The following is an 11,523-nucleotide window of genomic DNA, read 5'->3' as shown; positions in this document are numbered from 1 at the left end:
ATTAGCATTTTGGCAGATCACCTACTGCACCTTTAATGAAAACTAATGTTTTATTTATTTATTTCAGACCTAATTGAAGAGAATGAGGGGAGGAAAGAGGAGGAACATCATGTCAAAATTGAGGAAAAAACTCATTTACAGACTGATGGTATTTTGAAAAGGAGAGACAAGAATCGTTTCACCTGCACTCAGTGTGGAAAGAGTTTTGGAAGAAAAAACAATCTTAAGAGTCACATGAGGATCCACACTGGAGAAAAACCATTCACATGCACTCAGTGTGGGAAGAGTTTCAGCAGCTCATCACAACTTGATCAACACATGAGGATCCACACTGGAGAGAAACCATTCACGTGCTATCAGTGTGGAAAGAGTTTCAGCTGCTTATCACACCTTAATCAACACATGAGGATCCACACTGGAGAGAAACCATTCACATGCACTCAGTGTGGAAAGAGTTTCAGCCGCTCATCATCCCTTAATCAACACATGAGGATCCACACGGGAGAGAAACCATTCACTTGCACTCAGTGTTGGAAGAGTTTCAGTAAGTCATCATCCCTTAATCAACACATGAGGATCCACACGAGAGATAAACCATTCACTTGCACTCAGTGTGGGAGGAGTTTCAGTCACTTATCATCCCTTAAACACCACATTAGGATCCACACTGGAGAGAAACCGTTCACGTGCGCTCAGTGTGGGAAGAGTTTTAACAGTTCATCACACTTTAATAAACACATGAGGATCCACACTGAAAACACTTGCAATCAGTGTGGGAAGAGTTTCCGTCTATCATCATCCCTTAATTTACACATTATGATCCACACTTGAGAGAAACCATTTACTTGCACTTGCGTCAGACCGGAAATGCAAGTTCGTGGATCAGGTTTCGCAGTTCACTGTGTTGCAAAGTTCAAGCTTGGTGAACTCTGACCTGCGCAATCACATTGGTCTTACACATCACTGTGTAAGACCAACCAAAGATCAAAACCTTACCTCTCTGGACAGAAATGTAAAATATGGACCAATCGCTCACTTTTTTATGTCTAATCATCTTGTTTAATCCTGCCCTTTTTCGCAGCACCATACAACAGAATTTTGCATGCTCAAACTCTAGTGTAACCGCAGTGTAAGATAGGTCTTTAACCACAGCGGTTTGAACTGTAGTTCTGCCGAGCAACTAAAAAGTAATTAGCATGATGGTAAAAAAAACTGTACATTTCTAGTCAAACCATTCTTCTGCAATCTCATCCCAAAAACGGAAATAAGGGCAGTATTAATAGCTATAAATGTGGGAGAGCGTTGATATTATGTGATTGTATTGTATTGCTATATGGAACAATTAAGTGTTGATGTTAAATCAAAAGTAATTCACAAATACTTGAAAATGAAATGATTTAATGACAATAATTCTCGATGGTTACAACTGAATTAATGAACAAAATACTGTATAAAATGATAAAATATGAAATGATAAAACATATTGTATAAATTGTACCCAGCTTAAATGTAAAATTAAAGTTACCATAGGTAGAAGGAAAGATACAGGGGGAGAGAGAGAGAGAGAAAGAGAGCAGGCCCAGAAGCCTGATTGTGTCAGAGAAGATAGACTCCAGAGGAGGAGAGGAGAGGAGCAGGAGAGAAGCAGGCCAGGAAAAAAGAGGGCAGCAAAAGAGACAGAGCTCGAGTTTACAAACTATTTTGTATCTTTCTTGACCATGTGACCACCAATGCTGAGACATTCAAACTGACCAATCAACATGTGACCACACCATAAAACCCCCAAAGTCCACACAACAGGCCCTGATCTTATCAGTATCTGCCTTTGTAGTCAGTATGGACCTTCTTGAGTGAAAAAGCACGTTTTGTCATATAAACAAATGCATATGATAATTTAGCCTCTTACAATCCTCCCCTGGCACCGTTGTGACACATAAAGAGGCAAAAAGGTGACATTAATGATGAAAATATGCATTGTGATGTGTGCTGCTGTCATCTTCGGACATCCTGTCCAGGCTGGTTGTAGGAATTAGGTTGGTCAGTCTTTGTTTTCCTTCAGCCCTACGTGAGAGGCTTTAATTAAATGGTGTTGCACTGCTTATATGCAAATTGTCCTTCATACCCCCACAAGAATAGGTGCTAAGGAATGCAGGGAACCCCTGCTCTTCTCTTGAAGTTGATCACAAGACGTGAACCTTTTCTACATGGATCCTGTATTGGAAAACAGCAAATGGCACAACAAACAGCAGAAGCAAACACATGGCATTTGCCATTGATCAAAGGATTGATGTGGTCAGTTTGAGTTCTCCTCAAGCAAAATGCCCTTAAATTAATGTCATTAAAATATGGTCAAGATTAAGATAAAATAAAAGCAAACAAGCTCTTTACACAATATCTGGAAACATCAAAAATAATTGCTTTACAACAAAATCAACAATAGCTGGTTAAGAGTTTCAGCAAAATATTCAGTGTAACCAAATACGGTGAATTAAATGAATCAATATTCAAAGACAATCACAACTGCATTTAAATGGATTAAATATAAAATAAACACAAATATCATTTGTTGTAGAGATGTCAAAAGTGTTACAAAAGCAACAACAATTCAGCATTTTGGATTTAGAATCACAATTTACATTTTGATATAACTTTGTTTAAACAAAAAATAAGTAACTGGTTAAAAATCAAAAGAAACCAAAATAACAACACAAGATGAAAAATCTATAGTTAAAATAAAGTCTGACTGAAAAGACTTAAATAACATGTAAAATCTATATTAAGCTTGTTAGACAAAATAGTGAATTTGACTGTGTGTGTGAAGATTTGAAACATTGTTCTCTGTGTGGCAGTGTTCCAGCTGTGAGGCTATGTGTTTGTGTAAACATGCTCCTAACAAAAGGTGGAAGTTTTACGGTAGTGTGTAAAATTTAGTCCTGTTGTAACAGGGAGCCAGCATGGAATTTGAGTATGAGATGTGAATGTGATCTGGCTCAAAAAACTTCCAAATCAATGTTTTATTTTAAAGAAGCATGATAAAGTGCAATGTTCAAGGCTGAATCCTGTAAGAAAGCATTTTCATTGTTACTGCAGTTATTACACTGGAGCCACAAGGCAACTCTATACTCCTGTTTGTAGTTTAAACTGCAGCTATATTGAGGATAGCACAGTTTACCACTTTTAGGAGATGAAACTCATCCAACAAATGAACACAAGTACCTTAAAATTAATAAATTTTAGCATACAGTTAATTCCTTCTTTATACGTGACATGCGGTCTAGAATGCATCTGTGGCTTCTAAAACCTCAGACCTGAGTGTTTTTACACCTATAGTGAGAAAATCATGTTTTAAGGAATTACTCAGTCTATGTGTACGTGTAGTAACACACAATACCATTGTGTTCTATGGAAATGAAAATGTGAATAACACAAATATAACAAATTTGGAAATGCAAACAGGATCAGCAATTATTAACTTTTATTGCTATTAGGCTGCTAAGCCGCTAGCAAAGGAAGTTAACAGTTGCAGGCCTTGTATTAACAATGCAGTTAGTTCACTAAGTGTGTTATCATCAGATGAGTTTTTGTTACGTGAAGACCACTGATTTTTGCTCTTTAGTGATTTCCGTTTTCTCAGAAAATAAGGTGGAGGTCTTCCCTGTCCTGATGTCCAACATTGTTCCTCTCTGTGACCAAACTTTTTACAGGTCATACAAAGCCTGTTTTGTTTGCCTGAGGGTTGATTGCTGTGATCATCTGAGGTTTGAGGGTTTTTAAGACTCTCTAATGCTTCTACACCATGCGTCTTTGCTGCGCTATGGTGTGGCATCACCTTAATTACTGAAACGGGCAAACTCTTTTTAGCTACGGCCTCTAAACAAATCATTTCAGATTCATTACAAGTAACTTCATCTGAGAAGTGAACATGCTTTTTAATCCCATCGCTGTTAAGCATTTTGGGAGACACAAACTTCTGTGTTTTTAGCATAGCTTTTAAATCTGCAATGGTGTCTTTTTGACTTTTGCATTTTTCAGCCAGGGCTAACTGTTCAGCTAGTAAATTATCAAGCTGTAACTTGAGATCTAGAATTTTTGCCTCTGACTTTTCTGCCTCTGATTTTTGAACATCATCAAATTCTTCACATCTAGCCTTTATAATTGAAGGTATTTCTGACATTACATTGCGCAGTTTTGAGTAACACATGTAATTTAGTGCTTCAATTATATCACCACGTTTTGATTTCTTTCCATTTTTGCCAATTATATCCCACCATGCAAATAATGTAGAGACTGAGTTTGTTAATTCAAGTCCCTTTTTGTTAAGTTTGCACAATGTGGGTTGAACTTTTTTGGTCCGTAAAGCAAAGAATACATCACTTTCTTTAGAAATGAACCCTTCCATCCTTGAGGAGGTAATCTGAAACTTGCCAAATTGAACTATTGAAACAAATTACAGTCTTGTAAATTCTGTTTCATGCAATTTAAGCAAATGGAGAAACAATAAAAGTAGACTTACCCACTCTTGTGGTTAGAAGGCCAATTTTAATCCATTCACCAGGTCAGCTGTTAAAATCCAGCTAAGACCGGCTAAAGTAAATTTCAGAAAAACTCACTGCAAAGGATCCCGGGTTTCGGCACCATCTGTAAGGACGGTCTTTAAACCACAGCGGTTCCAACTGTAGTTCTACCGAGTGACTAAAAAGTAATCAGCATGATGGTAAAAAACTGTACATTTCTAGTCAAACCATTCTTCTGCAATCTTATACCAAAAACGGAAATAAGGGCAGTATTAATAGCTATAAATGTGGGAGAGCGTTGATATTATGTGATTGTATTGTATTGCTATATGGAACAATTAAGTGTTGATGTTAAATCAAAAGTAATTCACAAATACTTGAAAATGAAATGATTTAATGACAATAATTCTCTATGGTTACAACTGAATTAATAACAAAATACTGTATAAAATGATAAAATATGAAATGATAAAACATATGGTATAAATTGTACCCAGCTTAAATGTAAAATTAAAGTTACCATAGGTAGAAGGAGAGACACAGGGGGAGAGAGAGAGACAAAGAGAAGTCAAAGTCAGAGAAGATAGATTCCAGAGGAGGAGAGGAGCAGAGCAGGAGAGAACCAGGCCAGGAAAAGAGAGGCAGGAAAAAGAGACAGAGCCAGAGTTTACCACCTATTTTGTATCTTTCTTGACCATGTGACCACCAATGCTGAGACATTCAAACTGACCAATCAACATGTGACCACACCATAAAACCCCCAAAGTCCACACAACAGGCCCTGATCTTATCAGTATCTGCCTTTGTAGTCAGTATGGACCTTCTTGAGTGAAAAAGCATGTTTTGTATTATAAACAAATGCATATGATAATTTAGCCTCTTACAGACCTAAGCTCATAAGATCCTCGAGCCCTGGGCTCCATCCAGTAAGCAGGACGAGAGGGGAGTGTGAGCTCAGGTAGATCTCGATGAACTCCCCAGACTTCTTTCTATTCTAATGACAGATATAGGGTCGGCTAAAGGGAAATATAAGGCTTACAAAGAGCTCGACTATGGTGCCAATTTAATGTTCAGTTTACTTAGGTTGTGTGTTTTTGGACTGTGGGAGAACACCAGGGGACCCAGGGGAAACCCACGTTAGCACAGGGAGAGTGAGCAAACTCTGCACAAAAATGTCAACTGGTTAGCAGGGACTTTAACCTGCGACATTCTTACTGTGAGGCAACAGTGCTAACCACTGGCTATTCAATGGCTGCCGTGTTGCCCAATCTAGAAAGGAAGGGGAGTAAGGGTGGGAGAGGGATTCTTCAAGACAAAGATAACTGAGTTAAGAGGTTATTTATAGTGAGTTAGGAATCATCTGAATGGTGAATCATGTTTTAGCTAATGCAGGACCGGCCGTGGACAATCATAAGCATGTGATCCTCTTGAAAGTAGTTTATAAATAAACTTCACTTGAATGAACAGCCAAACTACGTGAAAAATCTGCCGTTTTGAATATACTCGTGTTTGTGTGGACAAGGCCTCAATGTTGAGGACTCTCCTCTCCATTGTGAAGCTTCATGTGAGTGTTGAGGCTTCTTTTACTTTTAAAGCCCTTTCCACATTCACTGCATCTAAAACGATCCTCTCTTGAGTGAGTCTTTATGTGTTTCTTAATGGTGTCTTTGCGTGTGAGACTCTTTCCACACTGATCACATGTGAACACTATGGTTCCAGTGTGTCCATTCATGTGGTTCATGAGGCTAGTTTTGGTTGTGAAGCTCTTTCCACACTGAGCACATGCAAACGGCTTCTCTCCAGTGTGAATCCTCATGTGGTGTTTGAGTGTGCTTATATGTGGGAAACTTTTACCACACTCTGTGCATGTGTAAGGTTTCTCTCCAGTGTGAATCCTCATGTGGATGTAAAGGTCTTGTTTTTGACCAAAACTCTTTCCACACTGTTCGCAGGTGTAAGGTTTCTCCCCTGTGTGAACCCTCATGTGAACATCAAGGTTTGGCTTTTGAAAGAAACTCTTTCCACACTGCTTACAGCTGAAAGGTTTCTCTCCAGTGTGAATTCTCATGTGAGTATTAAAGCTTTGTTTTTGACTAAAACTCTTTCCACACTGTTCGCAGGTGTAAGGTTGCTCCCTAGTGTGAACTCTCATGTGAACATCAAGGTTTGACTTTTGACTGAAACTCTTTCCACACTGTTTACAGCTGAAAGGCTTCTCCCCAGTGTGAATTCTCATGTGTGCTGCAAAGTTTCCAGCTTGATAAAAGCTTTTTCCACACTCTTGGCATGTGAACTTCCCCTCTCCAGTATGAATTCTCATGTGCGCTTTAAAGCCTTGTATTTGACCAAAACTCTTTCCACACTGTTCGCAGGTGTAAGGTTGCTCCCTAGTGTGAACTCTCATGTGAACATCAAGCTTTGACTTCTGACTGAAACTGTTTCTACACTGTTTACAGCTGAAATTACACCCAGATTTGGATTTCCGAGGTCTTCCGTGTGATGAAGTCTTTTTAGTCAGTGTGGGTTTTTCATCAGTCATTATTTCTTGGGGTTTCTGAAACTGCTGTTTCTCATCTATTTCATTCTGTCCATGAGTCTCTTCTTTCAGCACCATCAGATCTAAAAAAAAAAAAAAGAGTTAACTTTAGTATGAAGGCTCAAAGCGATAAGCAAGAAATGGATGTTTCACCCACAAATTAAAATAACCTTACCATTTACTCTCTATTAAGGTAGTTTTAAACATTTCCTTTATTGTGGAACACAGTAAGCCAGTGTTTTTTTTTTCTTCTTTTTTTTAATATCTTATTTGTGTTCAGCAGGATTAAGAAACTCATAAAGGTTTAAAACCACACAAGGAAGAGTAAATGGTGAGGCTATTTTCATTTCTACATCAACTATTCCTTTAAAAGGTTCCTACAATTACCCATTTTTTACAAGATGTAAAATAAGTCTTTGGTGTTCCCAGAATGTGTCTGAGGTTTCAGCTCAAAATCAGATCATATAACTTGTAGAATATTTAATTTAGGGGTCAGAGGAAAACCAAGCTCTTTTTGTGCCTGTGGCTTTAAATGGAAATACATGTTTAGAGTTACTGAAGTTTGTCCTGCGCGCTTGTGTGTTTTTTTTAGTTACATATTTGGTTTGGTGCGTTAATCTTATCGTTGCTATTATTCAAAAGAAGGTAATGATTCACACTCAATTGCTTCGTACTGTTTTTATTTTTACTTTTTCTTACATTGTACGGGTGATAACGGACAAACAGACGTTTCGGCACGAAGCCTTCCTCAGTGTGTGGCATAATTCTCTAACTCCACCCTTTTATCCCATAGTCAATCACAATGTGCAATTAGTTAGACCTAAATATAAATAAATAATAATGTTAAAATATTTTAGATATTTCTTAGCAAAAATCTTAAATATTGTGTAAAAACAAGAGAGCTTGACTAGGATCCACACACTTTTTTCCAAAATAAACTTTCTTTAAAATAAAAAACAAATGAACAAAAGTTTTGAAAACTATGATAAACTAAATCTATGCACAACAATCTGTCCAGGTCGATGTCCTCAGCAGTAAATACATGGAGCATGTTTGAACAAATGAAGCACAAAAATAATTAAACTATTATGATAAATAGAGTTAAAATTATCTTTTTGAATGAAAAGTTTAAAGTTTTATTGAGATGGATTGTTGGTGATTGTGTGGGTTTTGGCCAGGTTGGGTAACAAAACATGAACAAAGGAAAATAAAGACTTGTTTAAAAAGATTTAAGACCTACAACACAGTATTTCCGTAAATTTAAGACTTCTTAAGGCCTCAAATTTTAGGTTTTTGAATTTAGGACATTTTAAGACCCTGCGGGTATTACATAGATCATATGTGTGAGAACTAGTAACAACTACTAAAAACAAGTTTAAACCCATAAAGAAATTGATGAAAAAGGGAATTGTGATCAACGTGTCATATGCAAATGGAAAGTACTAAGCCAACACCATCACCGTAATAGCAGATATCTTCTATGAGAATACTGTAGGTCAAATATCTTCAGCTCAGTTAAACTTTTTAATTTTTTGTTTTTATTTACTTTATATAGCGCCAGTGCTCAAGGACGCTTTACAAACAGTAAGAGAACAAGAAAAGCAATAAACTTAAGAAGGTAGAGAAAATGGGAGACTAATTATACATAAAATAATGACAAAAGACATGAAAACAAGTGATGAAAGAAACTCATTCCTGTCTTTTCATTGAGTGCTTATGTGCATTTAGGAGAACTAGGCAGCACACTCAGGGCTTCAAGATGGATTTTGAGAATGAAAACCAACCTGTTTGTTCCTGCAGATCTTCCTGTTTGACTGTGAATGTTTCTTCAATCTTCACATCTTCACTCTCCTCTTTAATAAACACCATCTTTATAACAGTGTGGAGATCAGTCGCTTCAGCAGGAGTTTTTTTTCTGTGTTTGGACACTTTATCCTGTTTAAAATTAACAAAACAATAAAAATGTCCTGTTTAAAATGAATAAAACAATTAACAAAAACAAAATAACTTCTCTTCAACACTTGCTTCAACAGTTTCTTTATATAAGAGTGATTAACAAAAAGAAATTAGTTAAGTCTGAGCAAAAAACAATAGCCACAAAAGAGAAGATTAAGACCAGTACTTCATTTCTTATATATAGTGATGTTTACTTCGAATAGAATTACATTATGCTATTTAATGAATTAAACCTTCATTAAAACACTTATTACACACTTTACTGTTGCTTTATTCAAACTTTAACAAATTTTAATTATTTTGTTTGTTTTATTTATTTTAATGTCTGCTTACAGCAACGTTGTAGCACTCTTTTGCAGGAGACAAGAATTTACTCTTGTGGACAAATAAAGTTTATCCTATCTTATTCAAACGATAGACCTTACTGTGAGTTAAATAGTACTTCGTTGTATAAAGGGTTAAAATAATATTGTCAACAGCAGGTACATTTAGCATGAAAGGAACAACCTGAAATTTAAACCAGTCGGTTTACATCTGTGTAAAAGCTTTAAAACAAACCTTTCTCCAGTAGAATCATAGTACTGGGGTGGCGCAGCCTTATGATGTCACACCACCACGCCAAAATAAAAGTCTTTTTTAAAGCTTTTTCCCTCACTTACTCTTAGTCATGACTTATTGATACATTTCTCCTTTGTTTTCCACTTTTTACTTTATCTGCTTTCTGTTTTGTATTTGTAAGACCATCACTATTTATGTCAATTGAATAAATCTATTTACAACCACTAGATCTTGGCCTTCAGGTAGGTTGTTAAGTGGTTGCATTTTCTTTAAACGATTGCATTTCTTCATCCATAACTTTAACCCACATTCACTTGCATTCACTGGTGTTACCACCTCTTTGTATGTTTGAATGGGAAAACATCAAATTCTCCAAAATTGCCAGCCAGGTTCCAACCTATATAATATGTTGTAGCTTATTTGGGCTACAGTCCATTTGTCAGGATAAAAACAATATTTATAACCAAATAAACAAACAAACAAAAAAGTTCCCATAAACAAAAAAGAAGCTTTTAAAAATGACTGAAGAACTTAAGACAGCGTTGAACAATGCATCCACGCATGTTTAGATTTTACATTTTATAATGTTAGCATTTAGATATTATTTGAGTGTAAATTCAGAACGTGCAACTCACCTTTTCAGTCTTCAATGAAGAAGTGGGATGAAAAAATGGTTGTTGTTGGTAATAATCCCAATGTAGGAATCTACAATAGTAGTTTGTCCTCCAAAGTTGTTCTCTTTACTTGGCGAAATAAGCCAGTGAAGATTCTCTTAGGAACGCAGAATATAAAGAATGTGGAATGTGATTGGATAAGACTCAATTGGCCCCCATTAATGCTGGTATAAAGACGCAAATGAGCAGTGAAGACTCAAGACACATACAGTGGGGGATGGGAAGTCCAGCAGCTTTACAAATCATAGTTTTACATAAAAATAATGATGTATTGGGAAAATGAGTTGACTTTAGCCATCACTATTTGTTTTGTTGCTGTTGTTTTATAATACTATTGATTGAAGCGTTTTTATTTTGGCTGCTGCATTTTGTAGTTAATGTTGATACATTTATGTTGAGGTACTTTGATTTGAAACACATTTCAATTTATCTTTTCCAAGCCTGGTTAAAAGGTAATGCAAGAGTTGTGTGTTGTTTTTTTAGAAGCTTCTCAGAGTTTTGTGTGAGTTTAGAGTCCTTTATTTCTCTTAAAGCACATGCAGCTTATTACTGGCTTCTGTGAGACAGTCAACACACTCTTACCAGGTCAATTATTTCTTTCCAAAAGTGTCTATAGATTTTAACAATCAAAATGTAGCTTGTTTCTGTGCCAATTTTGTTTTCTTTCCTTCGTCTTTTAGTTGAACAGAACATGTGTGAGCAGCTCAGCTTTCTCGAAAGCCTCTTATTCACCTGATAGGTAACAAAGATGTTTTTCCCTCTATTTATCATTTGTGTTTGTGCATACATATGCATAGACATTCACAAAAGCATATATAAGATACCCTGTGACAAAAGCTTTTGCTTTTAACACAGTAAAGCTATCACATACTGTCCATTTTTTTAATATGTCATGCATCTAAATATTTATAATCACAAAATAATTACATCACAAGGTAATTTATTGTACAGGCAGTTTATACAGGGTAATGCAATGATAAGAGTTCATTTTCATAACTACACAATGCAGAACTTTTAATGTGATTAACCTGCTCCACCTACATCAACTACAGCATTTCTCAGACTTCTGTTTCACTATGGTGTAATAACAGTGGTGAACATCACATAAAACAACAACTGCACTTACTCCTGTAACTTGTTTGCAACAATGACATTTAAATATCTGTGTCACATATTCATTTAAATAAATGGCTCATCATTGTGTGCGGTCATCTTTAGTAATAGCTGCCTGATCTTTAATTGAATAGGGTCGTTTTACATATAAGAAACCCGTTAACAGGTATAG

The 11,523-nt window shown here is 36.2% G+C and overlaps 1 protein-coding gene across 3 annotated transcripts; it reads right to left on the bottom strand.

Annotated features, from left to right (window-relative positions):
• Positions 1 to 1,381: 1,381 nt before the first annotated feature.
• LOC137491032 (uncharacterized) lies at positions 1,382 to 10,326 on the bottom strand. Of its 3 annotated transcripts, none has more exons than XM_087250240.1 (3): positions 10,200 to 10,326; positions 8,835 to 9,017; positions 1,382 to 7,133 (listed from the first exon to the last, which is right to left on the bottom strand). In XM_087250240.1, exons 2-3 carry the CDS (start codon positions 8,917 to 8,919, stop codon positions 6,040 to 6,042), a joined length of 1,179 nt encoding a protein of 392 aa, XP_087106366.1. In that variant the 5' UTR covers positions 8,920 to 9,017; positions 10,200 to 10,326; the 3' UTR covers positions 1,382 to 6,039. The 3 variants fall into 3 exon arrangements, with proteins under 3 accessions (XP_087106366.1, XP_087106364.1, XP_087106365.1); XM_087250238.1 differs by having other exon boundaries at positions 8,835 to 8,985; XM_087250239.1 differs by lacking the exon at positions 10,200 to 10,326 and adding an exon at positions 9,565 to 9,618 and having other exon boundaries at positions 8,835 to 8,985.
• Between the last annotated feature and the right edge of the window lie 1,197 nt (positions 10,327 to 11,523).

The sequence above is a fragment of the Danio rerio genome, chromosome 4 (assembly GCF_052040795.2).
Source record: "Danio rerio strain M-AB ecotype USA chromosome 4, GRCz13ab, whole genome shotgun sequence".
NCBI classification, from domain to species: Eukaryota; Metazoa; Chordata; class Actinopteri; order Cypriniformes; family Danionidae; genus Danio; species Danio rerio.
Note: the sequence above shows the minus strand (reverse complement) of the source record. Positions and strands in the feature narration are given on the sequence as shown.

Bases quoted from the DNA above. Each gene is read 5' to 3' on its own strand.
- LOC137491032 (XM_087250240.1), bottom strand. From the start codon at position 8,919: ATGGTGTTTATTAAAGAGGAGAGTGAAGATGTGAAGATTGAAGAAACA. The intron at 7,134-8,834 runs GTTGGTTTTCAT...TTTTTTTTTTAG, and splicing joins AGATCTGCAGGAACAAACAG to ATCTGATGGTGCTGAAAGAA.